The 26,874-nt window shown below is 43.5% G+C and overlaps 2 protein-coding genes across 2 annotated transcripts; one reads left to right on the top strand and one right to left on the bottom strand.

Annotated features, from left to right (window-relative positions):
• The first annotated feature begins 3,692 nt into the window (after nucleotides 1–3,692).
• On the top strand, nucleotides 3,693–20,979 carry C13H17orf80 (chromosome 13 C17orf80 homolog). Its single transcript, XM_056550674.1, has 5 exons — nucleotides 3,693–3,706; nucleotides 8,701–9,765; nucleotides 9,871–10,008; nucleotides 14,025–14,141; nucleotides 20,501–20,979. The coding sequence occupies exons 2-5, from the start codon at nucleotides 8,703–8,705 to the stop codon at nucleotides 20,527–20,529; spliced, it is 1,347 nt and encodes a 448-aa protein (XP_056406649.1). The 5' UTR covers nucleotides 3,693–3,706; nucleotides 8,701–8,702; the 3' UTR covers nucleotides 20,530–20,979.
• On the bottom strand, nucleotides 6,676–8,021 carry LOC130297786 (protein kinase C zeta type-like). The gene is made up of 2 exons (XM_056550676.1): nucleotides 7,182–8,021; nucleotides 6,676–7,017 (listed from the first exon to the last, which is right to left on the bottom strand). Exons 1-2 carry the CDS (start codon nucleotides 7,226–7,228, stop codon nucleotides 6,789–6,791), a joined length of 276 nt encoding a protein of 91 aa, XP_056406651.1. The 5' UTR covers nucleotides 7,229–8,021; the 3' UTR covers nucleotides 6,676–6,788.
• Nucleotides 20,980–26,874: the final 5,895 nt, after the last annotated feature.

Raw genomic sequence — 26,874 nt, 5'->3', positions numbered from 1 at the left:
TGTGACGAGCTTCCCAAAATACACTCTCTTACGCAGTTTCTGTAGCTCCCGTAGACGTTTATGGGAGTTGCGTAAATAGCGTAGCTTCGCCGTTGTCGCAGCCCGGTAGTTACGTAAACAGCGTATCCCAAGGTGCTACTCTGTTTACGCAACTCCCATTAACGCCTAGAGGAGTTACGAAAATATCAAACTCGATAAAAAAAAAGGCGTTGCTACATTTTATTTATTTTTTAATATGTTTAATATGTTTACGTAACTCCCATTAAATTACTTGCCAGTTACGTAAACAGCGTAGCCCGCGGCGCTACGATGTTTACGCAACACCCTTTAACGTTTCAGATGCCTCTGTCAGAGGATTATCGCAACCGGGTCTTCTATATTTATACACCGCACGTTATACGTAAGCATAGAAAACGACGGAAGCGGTAACCTCCGCCACTACAGCAATATGGCAGCGCCCTCATGTCACGTGGCTAAGTGCCATTCATCCAATCAGCGTAGGCAAGGCGTGTCCACGTGACTAGAGTTTTCAATGACGTCACTGATCCCGTCCCAGGAGCGGAGGCTGCATGTGGCTGTGAGATGACTATATAGTGTGATGATAGGAGAGGAGGTAAAAACCTGACACACTGCACCGAACCCGCATTCCCAGCAATCACTATGTCATATATCAGAGCAGGACATTCCTCTTTAACTGTTGTGTTACTTTTACTTTCATTTGAAGTGAGAAATGTATTTGTCTTAGTTCAATGAAACGGAGTTGCAATACCACAGACAACCTGATGACAGGTGTGGTGCTGTTTCTGTTTTCCTATTACTGCAGTGGTCTCCAAACTGCAGACCTCCAGCTCTTGCAAAACTATAACTCCCAGCATGCCCGGACAGCCGTTGGCTGTCCGGGCATGCTGGGAGTTGTAGTTTTGCATCAGCTGGGGGTCCGCAGTTAGGAGACCACTGATCTGTATTATAAAACAATACTGAAATCTTGTAGTTCTAATTCTGGCTACTAAGCCTAATAATAAGCTTACACTTAGTCTCCTTTTATCACTGACAGGAGGACAGTGAAAGGGGACACCAGTATATAGATAATATAGAATCAGGCCATTCACAATAGGTGCTCGCCCCCTTTTTGCCCAATGAGCTGTGGTCCCAGAGCAGGCCTAGAAAACTCTTCTATAAGTCAGTTGAGTCCCATTCAGTCCATTGTCCATTTAACGCATATTCCCATAATAAGGTCAGTAGCGTCTCTATAGTGGTTACAAATGCGCTCGGGCCCGCAGAGGACACTGTGTGGAAGCATTGGGGGAACTGGATAGCAGACATACTGACACTATACATGTGGTCTGGTGAGATACTATACATGTGGTCTGGTGAGATACAATATACATGGTCTGGTGAGATACTATATACATGGTCTGGGGAGATACTATATACGTGGTCTGGGGAGATACTATACATGTGGTCTGGTGAGATACAATATACGTGGTCTGGTGAGATACTATATACGTGGTCTGGGGAGATACTATACATGTGGTCTGGTGAGATACAATATACATGGTCTGGGGAGATACTATATACATGGTCTGGGGAGATACTATATACGTGGTCTGGGGAGATACTATACATGTGGTCTGGTGAGATACAATATACGTGGTCTGGTGAGATACTATATACGTGGTCTGGGGAGATACTATACATGTGGTCTGGTGAGATACAATATACATGGTCTGGGGAGATACTATATACGTGGTCTGGTGAGATACAATATACGTGGTCTGGTGAGATACTATATACGTGGTCTGGTGAGATACTATATACGTGGTCTGGTGAGATACTATACATGTGGTCTGGGGAGATACTATACATGTGGTCTGGTGAGATACTATACATGTGGTCTGGGGAGATACTATATACGTGGTCTGGTGAGATACAATACATGTGGTCTGGTGAGATACTATATACGTGGTCTGGTGAGATACTATACATGTGGTCTGGTGAGATACAATATATGTGGTCTGGTGAGATACTATATACGTGGTCTGGGGAGATACTATACATGTGGTCTGGTGAGATACTATACATGTGGTCTGGTGAGATACAATATACGTGGTCTGGTGAGATACAATACATGTGGTCTGGTGAGATACTATATACGTGGTCTGTGAGATACTATATACGTGGTCTGTGAGATACTATATACGTGGTCTGGTGAGATACTATACACGTGGTCTGGTGAGATACTATACACGTGGTCTGGTGAGATACTATATACGTGGTTTGGTGAGATACTATACATGTGGTCTGGTGAGATACTATATACGTGGTCTGGTGAGATACTATATACGTGGTCTGGTGAGATACTATATACGTGGTCTGGTGAGATACTATATACGTGGTCTGGTGAGATACTATATACGTGGTCTGGTGAGATACTATATACGTGGTCTGGTGAGATACTATACACGTGGTCCGGTGAGATACTATACACGTGGTCCGGTGAGATACTATACACGTGGTCTGGTTAGATACTATATACGTGGTCTGGTGAGATACTATATACGTGGTCTGGTGAGATACTATACAAGTGGTCTGGTGAGATACTATACACGTGGTCTGGTGAGATACTATATACGTGGTCTGGTGAGATACTATATACGTGGTCTGGTGAGATACTATACATGTGGTCTGGTGAGATGGTATATGTGTGGGGGGAAAAAGTATTTAGTCAGCCACCAATTGTGCAAGTTCTCCCACTTAAAAAGATGAGAGAGGCTGTAATTTTCCTCATAGGTATACCTCAACTAGGAGAGACATAATGATGAGAATAAAAAATCCATAAAATCACATTGTCTGATTTTTAAAGAATGTATTTGTAAATTATGGTGGAAAATAAGTATTTGGTCAATAACAAAAGTTCATCTCAATACTGTGTTATATACCCTTTGTTGGCAATGACAGAGGTCAAACGTTTTCTGTAAGTCTTCACAAGGTTTTCACACACTGTCGCTGGTATTTTGGCCCATTCCTCCATGCAGATCTCCTCTAGAGCAGTGATGTTTTGGGTCTGTTGCTGGGCAACACAGACTTTCAACTCCCTCCAAAGGTTTTCTATGGGGTTGAGATCTGGAGACTGGCTGGGCCACTCCAGGATCTTGAAATGCTGGGATCATTGTCATGCTGAAAGACCCAGCCATGTTTCATCTTCAATGCCCTTGCTGATGGAAGGAGGTTTTCACTCAAAATCGCACGATACATGGCCCCTTTCATTCTTTCCTTTACACGGATCAGTCGTCCTGGTCCCTTTGCTGAAAAACAGCCCCAAAGCATGATGTTTCCACCCCATGCTTCACAGTAGTTATGGTGTTCTTTGGATGCAACTCCGCATTCTTTCTCCTCCAAACACGACGAGTTGAGTTTTTACCAAAAAGTTTTACTTTGGTTTCATCTGACAATATGACATTCTCCCAATCCTCTTCTGGATCATCCAAATGCTCTCTAGCAAACTTCAGACGGGCCCTGACATGTACTGGCTTAAGCAGGGGGTTACGTCTGGTAATGCATGATTTGAGTCCCTGGCGACGTAGTGTGTTACTGATGGTAGCCTTTGTTACTTTGGTCCCAGCTCTCTGTAGGTCATTCACTTGGTCCTCCAGTTTGGTTCTGGGATTTTTGCTCACCGTCCTTGTCATCATTTTGACACCACAGGGTGAGATCTTGTGTGGAGCCCCAGATCAAGGGAGATTATCAGTGGTCTTGTATGTCTTCCATTTTCTAATAATTGCTCCCACAGTTGATTTCTTCACACCAAGCTGCTTGCCTATTGCAGATTCAGTCTTCCCAGCTTGGTGCAGGTCTACAATTTTGTTTCTGGTGTCCTTCGACAGCTCTTTGGCCTTTGCCATACTGGAGTTTGGAGTGTGACTGTTTGAGGTTGTGGACAGGTGTCTTTTATACTGATGAGTTCAATCAGGAGCCATTAATACAGGTAACGAGTGGAGGACAGAGACTCTTAAAGAAGAAGTTACAGGTCTGTAAGAGCCAGAAATCTTACTTGTTTGTAGGTGACCAAATACTTATTTTCCACTTTATGGGGTGATCTACCACTATTAATGCTCCTGCTCATGTGGCTATATAGAGAAGACATTTAGGGAGTTTCGGTTACGGATAGGCAAGCACATTAGATATTTTTAGCATGAGAGGCAGCTGCCCATAGCAAGGTGTGTTCTCCATTGATTGACATGAAGGAGACGCTACCTGCCTCTCTTTCTTAGAACTGGAAGTAGTTAAACCGTCACCAGATTTCCTTCATTGTCCCGGACTGCGTACACTGAGATTAGGCATCTGGCATCAATGAAATGAGGATCTTCAGCTGTCACCCCCAATGTTTTGTGTGGATGTGGCTTTATTTCATGTTTTACATCAATTAGCTGAAGAATAGAATTAGCTCCATAAGCCCTTCAGTCTAGTAATCAGTGGCTGAGCAGCGTCTAGTCCTGCAGATGGCCCCTGAATTTAATACTGCAACATACTGTGCCCGAGTAGAATACTGTCATATACTGTGCCCTTGAATATAATATTGACACACACTATGCCCCAGAATATAATAGTCACATGCTGTGCCCCTAAATATAAAACTGTCACACACTGTGCCCCTGAATATAGTACTGTCACACACTGTGCCCCTGAATATAGTACTGTCACACACTGTACCCCTGAATATAATACTGTCATACTGTACCCCTGAATATAGTACTGTTACACACTGTACCCCTGAATATAGTACTGTCACACACTGTACCCCTGAATATAGTACTGTCACACACTGTACCCCTGAATATAGTACTGTCACACACTGTACCCCTGAATATAGTACTGTCACACACTCTACCCCTGAATATAGTACTGTCACACATGTGGTGCCTATACCTATCTTATAGTCTATGTGTGGTGCCTATATCTATCATATAGTCTGTGTGTGGTGCCTGTACCTATTATATAATCTGTATGTGGTGCCTACATCTATCATATAGTCTATGTAAGATGCCTGTACCTATTATATAATCTATATGTGTTGCCTATATCTATCATATAGTCTATGTGTGGTGCCTATATCTATTATTTAGTCTATATGTGGTGCCTATATCTATCATATAGTCTGTGTGGTGCCTATATCTATCATATAGTCTATGTGTGGTGCCTATATCTATCATATAGTCTGTGTGGTGCCTATATATATTATTTAGTCTATGTGTGGTGCCTATACCTATTATATAGTCTATGTGTGGTGCCTATATCTATCATAAAGTCTATGTGTGGTGCCTATACCTATCATATAGTATATATGTGGTGCCTATATCTATTATATAGTCTATGTGTGGTGCCTATACCTATCATATAGTCTATGTGTGGTGCCTATACCTATCATATAGTCTATGTGTGGTGCCTATACCTATCATATAGTATATATGTGGTGCCTATATCTATTAAATAGTCTATGTGTGGTGCCTATACCTATCATGTAGCCTATGTTTGGTTCCTATATTATATAGTCTATGTGTGGTGCCTATACCTATCATATAGTATATATGTGGTGCCTATACCTATCATATAGTATATATGTGGTGCCTATATCTATTATATAGTCTGTGTGGTGCCTATACCTTTCATGTAGCCTATGTTTGGTTCCTATATTATACAGTCTATGTGTGGTGCCTATACCTATCATATAGTCTATGTGTGGTGCCTATATCTATTATATAGTCTGTGTAGTGCCTATACCTATCATATAGTCTTCCTATACCTAATGTATGTGTGTACGATATTGTGTGTAATGGATGCAGTACTTACCTGGCCTGTGCTGAGGTGAGTTCAGGGATAATAGCTACTTAGTGCTCCAGGTAAACAACATGCGGCTATTGTTACTGAACCTACCAGATAACTAAGTGCGGGCCGCTCCTGTGGGTGTAGAGGATTTTCAGGGTGAAGTGATGTCAGATGCCAGCTTGGGATTAGAGGATACCAAGTCAAGAACCTGGGGTAGTGACACAATGACAAAGGTGCGGCATGAAGATGTTACAGCCGCAGATGATGTTCTAGGGCCGCTGAGGTGACAGAAGCCATGGGTCAGGAGGCCGGATGTTCTAGGCAGTAGGTGCGGGATTATCCTGCAAGACATTAGAAGAAGAGGTCTTTGAAACTTAAAGGAGTAGTCCAGTGGTGATTCAGTGGTGAGCAACTTATCCGCTATCCTAAGGATAGGGGATAAGTTTGAGATCGCGGGGTGTCCGACCGCTGGGGCCCCCCGCGATCTCCTGTACGGAGCCCCGACAGCCCGCTGGAAGGGGGCGTGTCGACCTCCGCACGAGGCGGCGGCCGACACGCCCCCTCAATACAACTCTATGGCAGAGCCGAAGCGCTGCCTTCGGCAATCTCCGGCTCTGCCATAGAGATGTATTGAGGGGGCGTGTCGGCCGCCGCCTCGTGCGGGGGTCGACACCCGCTATCTCGGCGGAGAGCCGGGGCCCCGTACAGAGAGATCGCAGGGGGCCTCAGCGGTCGGACCCCCCGCGATCTCAAACTTATCCCCTATCCTTAGGATAGGGGATAAGTTTTTCACCACTGGACTACCCCTTTAAAACAAACCATCCAGCAATGTAACATTAGGTTTAGGATGATCGGTATTCTGTGTATAGAGACCTCTCACCAGATAGTTGTGGATTCCTTCACAGCCAAGATCTTTTCATGCACCTAAGGAAAAGCAAAGACATCCAAGTTGGAAATATGGGCTTCTAGGTGGTCATGGCTTTGTAAACCAAATGCTTAACGGAGACATTGTAAAATGGGAAGTGTTCTTCTGCCATCCTAAACACCGTCCCCAGGCTCAACCAATCAAGGGCTACACCAAGTTCTTTCCACAGGGGCGCTCCATTGATGTTAGTGGAGAGGGTGACTCCATCTTGGGCCAGCCCCAGGTCCATGATGCGGACATGGCCTTCTGCATCCAACACAATTAGATCTCTGCAATTAAATGAGACAATTATATTACAAATCTGCTTAACGATACAGGAGACAAGAATGGGTCACTGGAATACTAGGCAGAATTGCCAGTCAGGACTCAGTAAAGCTGGATGCTTTATTTTCAGTATGTACAAGGTAGAGAGAAAGAGAAAAGTTCTACTTACTGGTGGATGATTTTATCTTCATGGAGGAACTGGAGGCCACATGCCATCTTCTGTGTTGAATCTGACGGGGAAAACAAAGAGCTGCCTTAATGTCATGAAATTCTACTTTATTAATCCCCTAATATCGTGTTATGATGGAATTCTGGGAAATCACCAGCATAAACGAGATGATGGCAGCCTGTATTCTCTCCTTTCTTATTATAATTTTTTATTTCACCTCACACCTCAGCAGAGTTGTTGCTTAACCTTACTTCACCCGAGGATGAAATCCGCTTTACTGCCCTAGCACTGCATATAAATACCCTTGCCAAGGCATAATAAGTTACGAGGTCCCCTGACACTCATACCCCACCAGCTTTGCTATCTACACCCCTACCTACCTTACCGTGTATCCTCCCCTCTTATGTTGCTGATGTTCAGGCAGCTGCCCGTCCTGATCAAAGCCTCCAGGCTGCCACCAGAAAGATATTCCATGTGAAAATAGACGCAATTCTGAGACTGGTGTGCGGCATAGAGTTGGCATACAAATGGGCAGACTCGGACCGTATGGAGTATCCACCACTCTCTCATGAGAGATTCCTCTTCGTTGTCCCATTTTTTGAGAATCTTGATGGCCGTATAGATGTTTCTGCCGAGAACCAATGCCAGGACCACCTGAGAAAAACAAATGCTTTGAATTAGACTTCTAGGTTGGTATAGGGGGTGGAAGGTTCTTTCACGGGTGAACTAAGTGCTATATTACCTTCATAGGAAATGTCAAAAGTTTTCTCAAAAAATTCATTTAAAGTGTTTTATTGGTGGGCGTCCTACCTCTAAGATGGCAACTTACTGTAAGGACTAGTGCCCCTTGAACCCTTTTCCACCTGCTGAGAAAGCTGTTCCATCCAGGCAGAGGATGAACTAAGAGGTGGCTTTGTATCTCGGCTCTTTCTGTTCAGATCTATGTAAGTTACAATTTTAAACCATGCCTACTTGGCTATTAAAGGAGTACTATGGTGCTTTTTTTTTATTAACCCTCCGTGCCCGGGCTGCAAAATGAAACGAAACAAACTTTAACTAACCTGCCTACGTTCCCCCGTTGCTCTGATGTCTGTGTCCCGTTCTCTTGAGGGTTGGCGGGACATTGCTGCGGCCGGTGATACGCCGAGAACAGTTCGACTAACCGACCTGTAGGAAGCGGAAGAAGACAGGGACCGGAGAACAGGACACCGACATCGGAGCAACAGGGAAAGTAGGCAGTTGAGTTAAAGTTTGTTTTGTTTCTTTTTGCAGCCAGGGCACGGAGGGTTAATAAATAAAATCGCCATAGTACTCCTTTAACTCCCATAGTTTTTAGTAGATGGAGCCTTAGACATGCACAACCAGCTCACCAGGTGAAATAGGGTTCAGGTGACTGTCATTCTCCCCATGATAGGTGGGAGCCCAGTTCCTCCGCAAACAGAAAGGCAAACCTATACAAAACAACATGGTTATAACTTAAAACTTGTATTTTTGTACTTCTTTTTTTTTTTTTTTTTAGTGATGAAGGCTCCATCGGCTCCATTGGACGTCTGCCCGTTCTGCGGCAAGGCTTTTAAGAGGCTGAAATCCCACTTACCACACTGTAAGATGGCTGAAACAAAAAACATGACACCAGAGACAGACTCTAGAGGCAAAAGTATGAATGCCAACCTGGTTCCCATGAAAACAACGGGCACAAGATCACCAATTGTAGAAAAACAGGACCCGAAAGTTAAAGGGAAAAGTAAAACAGAGGCAATCAAACGTCAGGTTCAGCAAGAAACAGCAATATCTTTACCCCAGACAAAGCAAGCGAAAGTGAGAAAAGTAACATCCGGGAATAGATTGGCCCAGCAAAAGGCAACCATTGAAGACTCTAAGAAAGGTCTTCAGACAACTCAGATGGTCACTTCAACCAAAGAGCAGGGTCAGAATAAGGTGGCATTAACTGAACCCAGTGTGCCAGTCCAGCAAGCATGTGTATTATGGCCCAGTCTTGAGAAAACGATAGCAGCTAAAGTGCACAATCCGAGAGCAAGCAACATTTTGCTGACTGTGGAAGACCACATCTGGACTGAGGATCTTAAAGAAGATCGGATCAGATTGTCTGTGCCTGAGCAAGACACAGAAGGGAGTCCAGTTAACTATACTGGGGTACGGGATCAGTCTCAAGGGCCATTCCACGCACAGTTCCACTTGGATCATAGCTCAGTGCCGGTGTCTCTTACCGGACCTACCACGGCTCCTGTGGTCATTGGGTGGTCTACAAACATTTCAAAGGAAAGGGTTAAAACACATATACCAGGCATCACCCCAACAGTGAGCAATATTGAATCAGTAATGTGCGACAGTAAAGCATTAGGAATGATTAGGAAGTCTGCAGAGACCAAGATGGATGTGCCGCCCCCACCTTGGACTGTGCAGATCGAGCCACCACAACTAGTTGATCATCGTGTAGGGCTACAGTGGGCTCCACAGTTGTATTCCAGTTATGTCCAATTGGGTATTGTTCCTGGAAGACAAGATCAATGGGATCCACATCAAAGAGGAACCAAGATACTGGAGCCAATAGAACGACTGCCTGGTAGTGTAAATCCATAGTTATGTTGTGTCCCTAATTCCTTCCATGCTTCTCCTTATGCTCCTTTATAAACCTCTTGGGTAAAGTTTTCCTTCTTTCTTTCTCTAGAATTTTGCAAGACTGAGTCCAGTCTAAAAAAACAGTCTACATCCAAGCCCTTGCTGGACGTCAGGCTCGGGGAGCTTCCTGTCTGGTTGGCCAACTGCAGATATTCACCAAAGATATTTCCACAGTTCATAAAGAACGGTGAGAGCGCAGGATACCAAATTTCACTGTGGGGGAGATACAGGGTAGTTGAAGACTTGGTGCCAGGAATCCTCACATTACAGATGATCGCTGTGGGTCCCAGTAGTGAGAGACGCTGAGAAAGGATCTGCCACTGTCGTCGAAAGGGGTTGTGAGTCTCCTGTCATAAAAAAAAAAACCGGATGGCCATGTGTGCGCACAGCAGCTCCATTCACTGTCTGTAGGAGCTCCTGGAGATAGCCAAGTGCTGTTCTCTCTCTACTTTCTCCAGTAGTTAGGCCATTGACGTCGTCAATAAAAATAGTGAGACAGAGTCCTATGTCGGCACTGCCACTCGGATCAGTAGGAGCCACACTGTAACCGCACCACAACCACTACTTAGGACCCTTTCATCGCTATACTCCAGAAAATAGAGCCAAATTCATAAGAAGAGATACGGAGGCACTCAGATCTTCAGCGGTAAACTTTATTTGAAAGCAGGTCATACAACAATGCCTGGCCGACGGGTCGTCGGCCAGGCATTGTTGTATGGCCTGCTTTCAAATAAAGTTTACCGCTGAAGATCCGAGTGCCTTCGTATCTCTTCTTGTGACATTGACAATGTCAAAATGTTTAAAGGAAATTTTTAATTGTTAGCTATTTGTACGTGTCCTTAAAGGGATACTCTTTACTTTTTTTTTCACCAACTGGTGCCAGAAAGTTAAAACAGATTTGTAAATTACTGATTTGTAAATGACTTCTATAAAAAAAAAATCTTTACCCTTCCAGTACTTATTATCAGCTGTATGCAACAGAGGAAATTCTTTTCTTTTTTAATTTCTTTTTTTTGTCTTGTCCACAGTGCTCTCTGCTGTCACCTCTGTCTGTGTCAGGAACTGTCCAGAGCAGGAGAAAATCCCCGTAGCAAACCTATGCTGCTCTGGACAGTTCCCGACACGAACAGAGGTGTCAGCAGAGAGCACTGAGGACAAGACAAAAAAAAAAATTCAAAAAGACAAGAAGTTCCTCTGTAGCATACAGCTGCTAATAAGTACTGATAAGATTGAGATTTTTAAATAATTTAAAAATCTGTTTAACTTTCTGGCACCAGTTCATTTAAATTTTTTTTAAAAATTCCACCGGAGTACACCTATAGTGCATGTTCATTATGGATCCGAGAATAGGAGTTAAATCCCTCAGGTGGTCCATGTAGTTAATATAGATTCACCCACAGTTCGCTTTAACTTTGCTTAGGTACAATGTTTACATACTATAGTATATAATGTGTACGTTGTACCTAAGCAAAGTTAAAGGGTACCTTTCATCAAAATAACTTTTGATATATTATAGATTAATGTATGCAGAATAACTTTCCAATAGCATGTTATTAAAAAATATGCTTCTTTCTTTTTAATTTTCCACTTTGAAAAAATGACCACTAGGGGTCTCCCTACCAGTCCTTTTTTTTTATAGATTTCAGACTCATGCAGGAGTCCTAAATCTCAGACTGCAGCCGGGACACAGACAAGCTCAACACTCCCTCCCTGTCTGTATTCCAGCTGCAGTCTGAGATTTAGGTCTCCAGCATGAGTCTGAAATCTATAAAAAAAAGGACTGGTAGGGAGACCCCTAGTGGTCATTTTTTCAAAGTGGAAAATTAAAAAGAAAGAAGCATATTTTTTAATAAAATGCTATTGGAAAGTTATTCTGCATACATTAATCTATAATATTTCAAAAGTTTTTTTTTGATGAAAGGTACCCTTTAAAGCGAAACACGGGCATCATAAAACTGGTGCAGACAGCCTGATGCCGGAACACTATAAATTACTCCGATACGTTCAGGTGTTTCTGAGCAATCATAGTTTAAAAATGCCAACGGGACCTGGGTAAGTAGTCATCGGGGTGGGTCCCGACTGCTGGTCTCAGTCCCCCCCAGCAGAGAGTGATACATCACTCAGTACTGAGAGGACGTAGAGCAGCCAACGTGGACCTGCCCCCATGACTAGTTACCTGGGTCACAGCATCATTTTTTTTACCAATACACATTGATGCATGTATGCGGGATGACATTTTTACGGAAATATTATGTAATTTAATAATTACAAGGAAATTCCACCCTGGGCTTGTCTGAAAATTACATTGGAGGGGTCTGTGACTAGTAATCTCCAAATATTCCCCAAATAACTGGGCTTTTATAGTCTAGAAGACACTCAAACAATTAAAAGGGGTATTCCAGTGAAAAACTATTTTTTTTTTCATATCAACTGGCTCCAGAACATTAAACAGATTCGTAAATGACTTCTATAAAAAAAAATCTTAATCCTACAAGTACTTATCAGCTGCTGAAATTGAGTTATTTTCTGTCTGACCACACTGCTCTCTGCTGACACCTCTATCTGTCTCAGGAACTGTCCAGAGCAGGAGAGGTTTGCTATGGGGATTTGCTCCTACTCTGGACAGTTCATGAGAAAGAGAGGTGTCAGCAGAGATCACTGTTGTCAGGCAGAAAAGAACAACACAACTTCAGCAGCTGATAAGTACTGGAAGGATTAAGAATTTTTAATAGAAGTAATTTACAAATCTGTTTAACTTTCTGGAGCCAGTTGATACCCCTTTAAGGACATCAGTGTATGGTGCCAGGGGGTCAAGCCCATATCTGGAAGGAAGTCTCTAGGGTTATATCTGGTATTGTAACTCAGCCCCATTTACTTCAATGTTGGTCAGTTTAAATGAACTTAACTACGTTTCAGAGGAGAGGGACCAAAGGGGTACTGCTTTTTGTTGAGGAGAGCATCGTAAAAATTTGTGGAGACTTAGAACATTCATGCTCTACTAGGAAATCAGAGAAGGAGGATATGCAAAGCACCTCTCAGAGACCTTTTCAGAGATAGAACATGACTGGGGATTTTAGCCAAGCAAGAACATTCTCCAGCTGTTCCCCATCTGTAGACAGCTGTTTTTGGGGTCTCCACACATCTATATGATGCTCTTCTCAAGGGGTCCACGCTACTTCTGGCTCCTGCGGCATCCTGCGCTGTTGCTGTGCGCTGCACAATGACGAGTGACGTCCTCAACGCGACATCACAGTCAGTGGCCCGGCGCACAGTGACAGCTCAGGACGCCGCCAGAGCCAGAAGTAGCGCGGACTCCGGGAACAGGTAATTATAAAACCTGGGATGGGGGAGGCAATGGGTCAGCGGTCTCTGGCCAGAGGATAGGCAGGGGGAGGCAATCGGGCAGCGTCGATGGTTGGACTCAGGACCCCAAGGACAGACAGGGGGAGAGAAGCGGGTGGCGGCGGCTGTCTCTGGCCCCGCAAAAGCCGCAGCAGTTCATTGATTTAAAGTGCCCGCTTTAAATCATTGATCTGCAGCGGCTTCTGTGGGGCCAGAAACAGTTTATCAGGGTAAACACACACACACACGCACCCTCATTTTACCAAGGATATTGGGTGGGGGGATTACAATGCATGGAATATCGGTATAAGTTATCGGCTATCGGCCTGAAAGTTCACAGGTTATTGGTAGAGATGAGCGAACTTACAGTAAATTCGATTCGTCACGAACTTCTCGGCTCGGCAGTTAATTACTTTTCCTGCATAAATTAGTTCAGCTTTCAGGTGCTCCGGTGGGCTGGAAAAGGTGGATACAGTCCTAGGAGACTCTTTCCTAGGAATGTATCCACCTTTTCCAGCCGACCGTAGCACCTGAAAGCTGAACTAATTTACGCAGGATAAGTCATCAACTGCCGAGCCGAGAAGTTCGTGACAAATCGAATTTACTGTAAGTTCGCTCATCTCTAGTTATTGGTATGGGCTCTTACAAAAATCAATATTGGTCGATCCCTACTTCTGGAAAGTTTTCTGGCTTGGCTTATATCCCCAATCATGTTTTAAGGCTTCTTATGGGTAAGTTGAACACTGAAAAACTACCTCCAAAAGGGGGCATTAAATTGCAGATTGGCATATCCTTCTCTGATCAGAAGGATGCAGTATACGTTATCCATCCAATTGTTTTCAACCTTGTACCCTTTTCCAGCCTGGGGACGATACTACAACAAGTACATCAATGTGAGGAAGGGCGGCGTGGGAGGTCTGACCATGCTTCTCGCTGGTTACTGTGTCCTCAGCTATTCCTGGAACTACAACCATATAAGTAAGATTCACTTTTATAAATTACTCCACATTTTTTTTCCTGTACATGAGGACATAGATTTCCTTCTACCCACACGATGAGGCCATTGGATTTAAAAACAAGAAATAAAAGCAATTTAGCAATATTAATTAGGAATTAATATAAATATTTGTAATTAAAAGGAGTTATCCTAGCTTGAGAAACAGTTCCACTCTTGTCCTCAGTTTGTATGTGTTTTTCTAGTCCTGGATAAAAACTTTAACTCCTTCCTGACATGCTCTTTTAGTGGTGGGTCCCGGACACTAAAAAAAAGGAACATGTTAGTTTGAACACACGGCTCCCAGCTGCTTGAAGCGGCCTCTGAGCTATCACGCCCCCTCCCGTAGGCTTGCATTGAGGGGCGGAGCGGGACGTCACACGCCGCGGGACGTCACACGCCGCCGACCCTGCGGTCGCCGGTAATCAGTCCCGGAGCGAACACGCTCCGGGCACTGATTGCAAACGGGGTGCCGTGTGCATGATCCCGGTGGTCCCCAGCTGGGGGACTCCTGCGATCAGGCATCTTATCCTTTGGATAGGGGGATAAGATGTTTAAGCACCGGAGAACCCCTTTAAGCAACTCTTGGCCTTACTGCAGGTCTGACGAGTTAGTTTTGTAGTTAGACCAGGCCATGGTCATTATACAGACTCAAATTAAATACGCATCCGTATTAAGCTAGTGTGAACCTAGCCTTAAAAAGGGGTACTCCGGAAAACACATTTTTTTTTTTAAATGAACTGGTGCCAGAAAGTTAAACAGATTTGTAAATTACTTCTATTAAAAAATCTTTACCCTTCCAGTACTTTTTAGCAGCTGTATGTTACAGAGGAAATTTTTATTTTTGAATTTCTTTTTTGTCTTGTCCACAGTGCTCTCTGCTGACACCTCTGTCCGTATCAGGAACTGTCCAGAGCATAGGTTTGCTGAGGATTTTCTCCTGCTCTGGACAGTTCCTGATACAGGCATCAGGTGTCAGCAGAGAGCACTGTGGACAAGACCAAAAAGAAATTCAAAAACCAAAAATTTCCTCTGTAGCATACAGCTGCTAATAAGTACCGGAAGTGTAAATATTTCTTAATAGAAGTTATTGACAAATCTGTTTATTTTTCTGGCACCAGTTGATTTAAAAAAAAAAGTACCCCTTTAAGAGAGTCTTGGCCTTACTGCAGATCTGATTAGTTAGTTTTGTAGTTAGACCAGGCTATGGTCATTATACAGACTCAAAATAAAATATGCATCCGTATTAAGCTAGTGTGAATCTAGCCTTAAAAGGGGTACTCCGGTGGAATTTATTTATTTTTTTAAACTGGTGCCAGAAAGTTAAACAGATTTGTAAATTACTTCAATTAAAAAAAATCTTAATCCTTCGGGTACTTATTAGCTGCTGAATACTAGAGGAAATTCTTTTCTTTTTGGAACACAGAGCTCTCTGCTAACATCATGAGCACAGTGCTCTCTGCTGACATCTCTGTCCATTTTAAGAACTGTCCAGAGCAGCATATGTTTGCCATGGGGATTTTCTCCTTCTCTGGACAGTTCTTAAAATGGACAGAGATGTCAGCAGAGAGCACTGTGCTCGTGATGTCAGCAGAGAGCTCTGTGTTCCAAAAAGAAAATAATTTCCTCTGTAGTATTCAACAGCTAATAAGTACCCGAAGGATTAAGATTTTTTAATAGAAGTAATTTACAAATCTGTTTAACTTTCTGGCACTAGCTGATTTAAAAATAAATAAATTCCACCGGAGTACCCCTTTAAAGTGCATCCATGTTCTGGTCCTCTCAGCCTAGGCTTGGGGCCTATTCACACAGCAGAATTTCCGTATGCGGAATTCCGCTTCAAATTAAAGCCCATAGACTTCTATGGGATTCCGCACTCCCATTCAAACTTCTGAATTTCCGCTTGCGGAAATTCAGAAGTTTGAATGGGAGTGCGGAATCCCATAGAAGTCTATGGGCTTTAATTTGAAGCGGAATTCCGCATACGGAAATACTACTGTGTGAATAGGCCCTTAGGCCCCACATATCCAGCTATAATACATCCCTATTAGAGATGAGCGAACTTACAGTAAATTCGATTCGTCATGAACTTCTCGGCTCGGCAGTTGATGACTTATCCTGCATTAATTAGTTCAGCTTTCAGGTGGGCTGGAAAAGGTGGATACAGTCCTAGGAAAGAGTCTCATAGGACTGTATCCACCTTTTCCAGCCCACCGGAGCACCTGAAAGCTGAACTAATTTATGCAGGGAAAGTCAGCAACCGCCGAGCCGAGAAGTTCGTGACGAATCGAATTTACTGTAAGTTCGCTCATCCCTATGTTATCAGCTAGACTCTGACCACATGTCCTCAGACTTGCAGCCATAATATCTCTCCTGACAAGTACAAATGACTTCTGCTCCCCCCCCTCCTCAGTCATAAAGGTTAGACTCACTTGAAGCAATAGAAGGATGTCACCCATACAATTGTAAGGCACGGAGCGGAGCGATCTGGATATTAACGCTCACACAGGATATTTGCTTTAAATCCACATTAACATAGAGAGCACTTCATGCCCAGCATCGCCAGCTCCTGTAAATCATGTTTCATTGCAGACCATTATACTGCACCAGCTGGAAGGAAAACATTAGCTTGGCACAGCAATGCATTCTAGAAGCCATAAAAAGTAATATATCTCAACAAGGCCGATAGACTAAATTAACTGGAGATTGCTGTATAAAATAGAGAGCGATCAAGGCAAAGACGGATTAGGCTGCAGGAAATCTAAGGGTAGAGCCGGATAGTATGGGCGCTGCGCTACTGACCGATTTACAGTTCAGGGAGGGTTTTTTTTTTTCGCGGCAGCATGTGACTGAACATTAACCATTTTTTGAGTTGACATATTTGTATGTTGTTATGCTGGGAAGGTTTCATGTAGCCGAGCCTGCTCCATACAGTGAATTCTAGCTGTGCATTCTACCAAATGCAGCCAGGATCGGAGATAAGGGTGGGTTCACACCACATTCTTTAAAGGGGTAGTCCAGTGGTGAAAAACTTATCCCCTATCCTAAGGATAGGGGATAAGTTTGAGATCGCAGGGGGTCAGACCGCTGGGGCCCCCTGCGATCTCTCTGTACGGAGGCCAGGCTCTCCGGACAGTTATCGTGTGTCGACCCCCGCACGAAGCGGCGTCCGATACGCCCCCTCAATACATCGCTATGGCAGAGCCGGAGATTGCCAAAGGCAGCGCTCCGGCTCTTCCATAGAGTTGTATTGAGGGGTTGTGTCGGCTGCCGCTTCGTGCGGGGGTCGACACGCCCCCTTCGCGTGGGCTGCCGGGGCCCCGTACAGGAGATCACGGGGGGCCCCAGCGATCTGTAACTTATCCCCTATCCTTAGGATAGGGGATAAGTTGTTCACCACTTGTTCACTACTGGACTACTTCTTTAAGTACGTTTCACATATACGTTTTCATTATTGAAAACGTATGGAACCGTATTGAAAACCGTATACAGAGACAAATAATTGAAAACCGTATGCATCCGGTTGCGTACAGTTTGCTTGCAATACAATTTTCTCCCGTACTCAAAACAGTGGTTGACCATAGTTTTGTCTCCGGTTTAAAAACCGTACAGCAACCGCATACTTTTATTTTGATTATTTTTTTTTTTTAACATAGACATAAATGGGAAACTGACATGTATATGGTTCCATACGGGAAACCGTATACAGTTTTTACTTTGCACATGCGCATTTGCATCCTAAAGTCCCCACCAAACACCCCGCCCATTAAAAATGGACAAAATTTTCAAAAAGTATTTTAATTTTATTTTTTTACATAAAAACGGACGGAACTGTATGCACTTTTAAAAACAGTATACGGTTTAAAAACGCATACGGTTAAGGCTGGGTTCACACTACGGTTCCCGTATACGGCTGGGAGGAGGGGGGCGGGGCTTAATTGCGGAGCCGTATTCGGGAACCGCATTTAATGCATGTCTATGAGCCGGCCGGAGTGAAGCGCAGCCTCTGGTCGGCTGCGTTTTCGGCCGTAGGCAAAAACGTTGTCGACCGCATATTTGCCTATGGTCGGGAAACCGCATACGGCCGAAACGCAGCCGACCGGAGGCTGCGGTTCACTCTGGTCGGCTCATAGACATGCATTAAATACAGTTCCCGAATACGGCTGAGTGCGGGCGCCGCAATTAAGCCCCTCCTCCCAGCCGTATACGGGAACTGTAAATACAAACCGTATTGTGAACCCAGCCTAACTTTTTCCCATACTGTTCCATCCGTTTTTTTGCCATACGGTTTTCTTTAGAAAAACGGATTGAAAACAGTATGGCAAAAACGTGATGTGAACCCAGCCTAACTTAGATCCCAGAAGTTTACTAGCTTGAATATGGATACTGCATAATATAGAGTGTTAGAAACTTGGTGACACCCCCCCCCCCCCCCCTTCTCTCTCTCTACTATCTGAGCTGAGCTGATCTGAGGGGGGTTCATCCGCCAGGACCCCTGAGAACAGAGTACACCGCGCATGCGTAACCAGCACTCCATTTATTCTCTATGCGGCTTCCAAACACTCCTGAACGCTGAGCTTTCCTATTTATAATAGAGTCATAGATAATGAATAGAGCGTTACCTATATTCCTCTGTTCTTGTCATTGGTGGTGTCCCAGCAGTCAGCTCCCACTGATCAGATTGTTATCCCCCATCATGTGATTAAAAGGGTAACTTTTGAGATTTGGGAATAACCCATTAAAATACAACATTCATCCCACAGTGATAGCTGTCAGGAAAAACTAAATAAATCAAGAACTACTCCCAAAATTGGTCACCTTACCTCCCAAAAAACATGGATTAACAAAACAAAAATGCTGATAAAAGCTGCAAAAATACTGTATAAAGAACAAAAACAAAATTCCTTACATACCACCAGCAGTGGAAAAAACAAAAAAAAGAATATGGCAAAGAAAGATTTTTTTTTTTTTTTTACAAGTAGTAAAGTTATAAAAATTATAAACAGAATAAAAAAAGTTAAACGCCTAAATGTTGCCTTATAGTTAAAGCTGTAAATATAAAATCCCTCAAATTGCATAATTTCTTTATTTCATTTAACCCCCACAAATATATATTTTTTCAGTTTTACAATACATTATAAAGTGCTGATAAATGACAAACTTGTCCTGCAAAAAAAATTTTTTGCATTGAGGGGGCCGTGGCAGTGATGTCACAAGGGGCGTGGCCAACCCCTGCAGCGCAAAAACAGTGTTTGGAAAATGTACTTCTGAACGCTGGCCAGTGGAGTAACCCTTTAAGGGTAGCGTCACACAGTGCATTCTTTCAGTATTTAATGCTGCTAGAAGCTCTGCGTGTGTTTCCTGCTGCCTGGCAGATTTCTTGCAGCATGAAATACGCTGCATATGTGAGGTGTGCGACTCTACGCTAAGGGTTCGTTCACACGGGCGGATTTCCTGCGGAAAATCCGCCACAGATTTTGCTACCATTGACTTTAATGGGTCAGAAGAAAATCCACAAAGGAGGTAGATTTGCAGATTTTCCTTTGGACCCATTGAAGTCAATGGTAGCAAAATCCGCTGAAGATTTTTCGCAGCAAATACGCTGCTGTGAATGTACCCTAAATTCAGTTGTCAGAGTCTTACTCAGTACTAAAATTCTCAGTCTCCCACAGCATGCCAGCCAGTTTGCCACCCAGAGAGGTTGCAGAACATTGCAGAACACAGCAGACTATCATACAGTAAGGTGGTGGCTCCTGCTGCTCTGCCTGTGGCCTAATTCATCACAAGGCAATATGGTTAACACACCTCATTCTTCCGAAAATCTCCCATATATGACAGGGCTTGAGCTCAGAGACATGATCCAGCTACACCTCCTGTGACAGCAGAGGATGAGGAGTTGTCTCAGGAGGGAGGAGCTGCTGAGACAACACCACACTGATCATGAGAGGACCACACAACTACCTGTCAGGGGTTACTCGCACAAAAGCATGCTGAAGCCAGTAAAACATTTGAAACACTTAGTTTTTTATATGTCTCGGGTAATTTAAATATTTTCGGAATACACCTTTACTCATCTCCTATTCTTGATGACCAGCAAATTGCACCCATTATATCTGCCAAATCAGGGATTGCAAAAGTTGTATTTTTTAACCCAACTAGTCCGGTTTTCCCATTGAGAGAGATCAACAGAGTTACATGGCAGCTGCTTGTCCCACATTAACCACACTGCAAACCTTCATTTCGGCTCTTTGCAGTAATTCTCCCTTCTGGACAGTAGGGGGTGATCATTCACCCCTTTAATGCTGATTTACATTAATCTCATTGTAAGCGTTCTGTGTTCCAGAGCAGGATCGCTGGAGGAAATATCACTGACCTCAGAGCAACGCCAACTTCTGATCCGCCAAATGATTGCCCCAAGAACACAGCCCGGATTTACCAAGTGCCTTGTGAATATTTTTATTTTACATGTACTATGTTGTGAGAATTAACAGTAATTTATTCTGGATAAATAATGTTTATTTCTAGTATTATATGAAGGAGAACATGTTGTGACCATGTGGTTAATAAAAAAGTGTTTACTGACTGACACGTATACTGGATTTCCTATATACCTATAAGAATACATAAAATTATTATAAAGCTGGATATTACATATAAGGCAATATCATTTTTTTTTAAATTAACAATATGGGGTCTGCTTTTTCCAGAAACTGCACTACTCATATCCATAGGCTGTGTCTAGTACTGCAATACCAGACATGGAATATGGACTAGAGTGGTGCTATTTTGAGAATTAAAAAGGGGTATTCCAGGAAAAACCTTTTTTTTATATCAACTGGCTCCAGAAAGTTAAACAGAATTGAATGAAATTTTGTCTTACCTGAAAATTTCGATTCCTGGAGTCCGTAGGCAGCACAGTATGGGGTTAAAGTCTGTCCCCCTGAACTTGCCAGAAGAGATAATTAGCATAATAAAAACATTTGCATAATTAATTAGTGCAATTAACCGGAACCTCCCAGTGTATAAGTAACCCCCACAGACAACAGACCACAGAGTAGTTTATAGCATGCTTATTTATTAGGGTGGGAACCTTGTGCTGCCTACGGACTCCAGGAATCGAAATTTTCAGGTAAGACAAAATTTCATTCATTCCTGGACGTCCTACGGCAGCACAGTATGGGATTTAGGTAGCAAGAAAATAACAAAGGGTGGGCATTATTTCTTAAATGCTTCTTCAAGCACTGTTTTGCCTAAGGCCGAACTACCTGAGATGTCAAGACGGTAATGGCGTATGAAAGTTGAAGGAGTTGCCCAAGTAGCGGCTCTGCATATTTCCTGAAGTGGCACATAGGAAGCTTCTGCCCAAGAGGTTGCGGTTCCTCTAGTAGAATGAGCCTTGAGGTCTTTAGGTGGATCTAAACCAACCTTTTGGAAACAAAAATTGATCGTGTTCTTGATCCAATTGGAAATTGTCGATTTTGCTGCTTTAGAGCCTTTAGATGTCCCTCCAAATTGGATAAATAAATGCTCTGAACATCTAAAGGATGCAGTCCTTGAGATATATTGTAGAACAGATCTTCTTACATCAATTTTTGATACCTCCGTGTCTTCCGACAGAGCTGGAAGAATAATTTCTTGCTGTAAATTAAGCGTAGACCGAACTTTAGGTATGAAGCCTGGTAACGTTCGAAGAATTAACGCATCCCCCATATCACGTAAATATGGCTCTCGGCAGGACAATGCTTGGATCTCACTGACCCGTCTAGCTGACGCAATAGCGACTAAAAAACATGTTTTCCATGTGAGAAACTTTAAGCTTACAGAATCTAAGGGTTCAAAAGGATCTTCAGCTAGGCTTCTAAGCACAACCGACAGGTCCCAAGAAGGAATAGGGGTACTGACCTTAGGGTACATATTATTGACCCCTTTAAAAAACCTCCTTATTAATGGGTCCTTAGAAAATTTGCCAGAAAGAAAAAAATTTATGGCTGCAAACTGGACCTTTAAAGTAGATAACTTCAATCCTTTGTCCAAACCTTGTTGAAGAAAATTCAGAATAACAGATACAGGAACTTCTGGATTTGAATAATGAGACTTGAATAGTTTCCATATTCTAGCATAGCACCTTCTGGTGCCGGGTTTACTTGAATTTCCTAATGTTGTGATGACTTCATCTGTAAGACCCTCTGCTTTCAGGATAGAGAGGTCACCTTCCATGCCGAAAGATTGAGCATCTCTAGATTCTGATGCAACATACCCTTCTGACTTAGAAGGTTCTTTCTTTTTGGAAGCTGCCAAAACTGGTTCTGAGATAGACTCATGACCAGAGAGAACCACGCTCTCCTTGGCCAAAATGGAAGAATCAAGATTGCCTGAGGAGATTCTCTTTTGACTTTCCACAACGTCCTCTGGATCAGAGCTGGAGGAGGAAATGCATATATAAACTTGTTTTTCCATGATATCGAGAGACCGTCCAATTGGTAAGGATGATCTGTCCTGGACAGGGAGCAAAACACTTTGAGCTTGGTGTTCTGTTTCGTCGCAAAGACATCTATCTCCGGGCACCCGAACTTTCGTATCACTTGTTCGAAGATCTTTTGATTCAGTTCCCATTCTCCTGGGAGTAGTGCTTCTCGGCTGAGAAGGTCTGCTCTTACATTGAGAGATCCTTTCAGGTAGACTGCTGTAAGGTCTCTGACTTTGCCTTCTGCCCAAAGAAAAATTTTTGCACAAAGCTGAATCAGTGAAGGACACCTGGTCCCCCCTTGCTTGTTCACGTAGAACACTGCAGGTAGATTGTCCGACCTTATGAGGACTTCTTTGTTTGTCAAGTAAGGGGAGAAGTGAAGTAGTGCTAGGTACACTGCTTTTAACTCCTTCATATTTGAAGACAGCCTCTGATCCAAGTCTGACCATTGACCTTGAATCCACCGGTGACCAAGATAGGCTCCCCAACCATGAGCAGACGCATCCGTAGTTAATGTTACTTGAGGGGCTGGAAGCAAAGATTTTCCCCTTGCAAACCTGGTCGGGTCCAACCACCACCGTAGGTCTTGGCAAAGCTCTGTTGAAATCCAAATCGATTCCTCTAGCGATGTCTGTGACCGGTCCCATGCAGACAGAATCTTCGACTGTAGACCTCGAATATGTGCCTTCGCCCATTGGACTGCATCTATGGAGGATGTGAGACTGCCTAAAATCTTCATGGCTTGTCGAATTGTCACCTTCCTGTTCTTCAACAGAACTTTCAATTGGCCCCTTATCTTTAATTCCCTTGCCCGGGAAATGGAAATTTTCATGAGTACTGAATCTATCACGAAACCTAGAAATATAATTTTTTGAGTGGGAGCAAGGTGGGACTTTTTCTCGTTTAGAATGAAACCGTGGATCTTCAAGAACTCTATTGTCCTGGTGACTTGACATTTCAGCGCCTGCTCTGTCGCCGCCTTCAGCCACCAGTCGTCCAGGTATGGTATTACCATGATTCCCTGTAGACGTAGTGCCGCTGAGATAACCACCACCATCTTCGTGAAGACTCTTGGGGCGGAGCTGAGACCGAATGGTAGACATGTAAATTGGAAGTGCCAAATTTCTTCTCCCATTTGCAACGCAAATCTCAGATATTTCCTGGAGAGGTGATGAATCGGTATGTGCAGGTAGGCGTCCGATAGATCCAATGTTGACATGAAGTCCCCTTGATCCAAGATGGGCATTACGGATCTTATGTTTTCCATCTTGAAATGTTTCTTCATTAGAAACTTGTTCAGATAAGTCAAGTCGATTACTAGGCGCCATCCGCCGCTTGACTTGGGTACTGAAAAAATTCTGGAATAGACTCCTGCAAAGTGCTCCTGAGAAGGTACCCACTCTATGGCTTCTTTTGCAAAAAATTGAAGAACCAGAGGGAGAACATGCGGGTCTTGACTGTTGTTGAGGAAGAATTTTACAGGCGGGGTTTCTAGGAGCTCTAGTTTGTAGCCGGATTTTATAACTGAAAGGACCCATCTGTCCTTTGTTGTTACTGCCCATGCCGGAAAATAATGCCTTAATCTTCCTCCAACTTTCAGGGATGTTAACGTGGCGTCATAATTCTTTCTTTTTAGGTGGCGCCTTGTACTTAGCGGCTTGTTGATAAGTTGGATTCCTCTTTTGTCTTGAGAATCTTGACTTATTGTAACCGCCAGCCTGGTAGTTTCTCCTGAAACTCTTTGGAGATCGTCTCCAATTCTGCCGACCCTTCGTCGGTTCCTTTTTTTGAGTCCCCGGAAAGGCATCATTGTCATCATTCATGTCTTTCAATATACCTTTAAGGTTGGGACCAAAGAGAGATTCAGGAGAGAATGGCAAAGAGCATAGATGACATTTAGCTGCAACGTCCCCTTTGGACCACTGTTTTATCCATAAGGATCTCCTTATGGAATTACATTCAGCCATATTTAATGATGCAAGCCGTAGGGTGTCCAATGGCGCATCGCACAAAAATTCTGTGGCAGTTTTCATAATTGGTATTTTCTGGAGAATATCCTGTCTGGAAACTCCCTCTTGCAGATCCTTGGTAAGTTGACTTAACCAGACCCTAAGTGCCCTCGCCACTGGTAGAGATGCCATTGCTATCTTGGATACCGCTGCAGACGTGGAATATGCTTTTTTTGCAAGGGCGTCTGCCTTTTTATCCATAGGATTGGATAACAATGAAGATTCTTCAGAGGGAAAATATGATTTTTTAACTAGTTTTGCCACAGGCAAATCCAATTTTGGTGGATAAAACCATGAGGAAGTAGCTTCTGAAGATAATCTGTAGACCGATTTAAAACGGGAACCCACGTCTACGCGTTTCTCGGGTTTTTCCCAGTTTGATTTGAACCATTTAGACACAGCTGGGTGAGAAGGTAACACCCTGTCATTGGAAACTGGGAAGTAGTATAAACCTTCACGCGGAGGTTTACCTTCCACAGAGCGGTCAGACTCTAGGACATGTTTGACTGATTTAATTAAATCGTGCATATTGTCCTTATGAAAAATATAAAAATCCTCTGGTGATTCCTGAGAATCCACAGAAGAAGAGGATGCTGCATTCTCTGAATCAGAAGGGGAGACTGCCCTGCGCTGAATCCTCCGTTTTTTAGAAGGTGGCGCGTCATCAGGGATTAAGGAAGATATACGATTTTTGAACCAAGAGAAAAAAGCACTTGCCTCATTGCCAAATCTTTGATCCTCCTCCTCCTCCGGCTGAGACTGCAGGGAACAATGAGAGCATAAATCTCCTTCGATTTCCTCCGGCAACGGCTGTGAACATGAGCCACATACTCTGTGCCTGGCCTTTCTAGACCGTTTGCCTCGAGGAGTTGCGTCTGACACTAGATAATGAACATAGGTGCCATAAGTCATTAACATAAGTACAGGTCAATAATTATTGTAAAAGATTTGGAATCAACCAAAAAAACGAACTAACATAGAGTACTTCACAGATACCCTATGTACTTTAAAAATAGAGACTGAGTGCTTCACAGTAACTCTCTCTTTTATATCAAAATAGACACTTCACAGAGTCTGCATAGAGCTGACTAATTTACTTACTTTTAGCTCTCAGGTAGTCCTGCTGCCCTGGTCCGTGCCTCAGCACCGGAATGCACCGGAGACACTCAAGATATAGATGTTATTGCCGGGCAATCTTAGCACCGCCCCCCTGCGTGACGCACTTCCGGAACGCCGTACGCACGAGGGAGCAGTGTTTACCCGATACTTCCGGGAGTCCTAAGATGGCCGCGCGCATGCTGCCCCTGCCGCATGAGGACTGCTTCACTTACCTGATAGTTACGGCAGCCTCCAGATTACCGCGCTTCGCCATCCAGACCAGGTAAAATAATACATAACACACACGGGACTTCACAGCGCCGGTAGTGTACAGCAGACCCCAAGATACTTCACAGTAGTCCACAGAGGGGTCGCTGATAAGGGGAACTTCACAGTCTCCCCTCAGATGTCCTGGAATCCTTGAATATACTAAAATCCTTCTGGAAGCAGAAGAAAAAAACTCTGTGGTCTGTTGTCTGTGGGGGTTACTTATACACTGGGAGGTTCCGGTTAATTGCACTAATTAATTATGCAAATGTTTTTATTATGCTAATTATCTCTTCTGGCAAGTTCAGGGGGACAGACTTTAACCCCATACTGTGCTGCCGTAGGACGTCCAGGAATGTAATTTACTTCTATAAAAAAATCTTAATCCTTCCAATAATTATCAGCTGCTGAAGTAGAGTTGTTGTTTTCTGTCTGGCAACAGTGCTCTCTGCTGACATCTCTGTCTGTCTGTCTCGGGAACTGCACAGAGTAGAAGAGGTTTGCTATGGGAATTTGCTTCTAAACTGGGTGGTTCCCGAGACAGGTGTCATCAGAGAGCACTTAGAAAACAACTCAAATTCAGCAGCTCATAAGTACTGAAAGGATTAAAGGGGTATTCCAGGCAAAAAAAAACATTTTTATATAATCAACTGGCTCCGGAAAGTTAAACAGATTTGTAAATTACTTCTATTAAAAAATCTTAATCCATTCAATAGTTATTAGCTTCTGAAGTTTTCTGTTTAACTGCTCAATGATGATGTCATGTCCCGGGAGCTGTGCTTGATGGGAGAATATCCCCATAGGAACTGCACAGCTCCCGGGACGTGAGTCATCAGAGAGCAGTTAGACAGAAAAAAAAACTCAACTTCAGAAGCT

Source organism: Hyla sarda, chromosome 13 (assembly GCF_029499605.1).
Source record: "Hyla sarda isolate aHylSar1 chromosome 13, aHylSar1.hap1, whole genome shotgun sequence".
NCBI lineage: Eukaryota > Metazoa > Chordata > Amphibia > Anura > Hylidae > Hyla > Hyla sarda.
The sequence above is the reverse complement of the archived record's forward strand: the minus strand, read 5'-3'. Positions and strand labels throughout refer to the sequence as shown.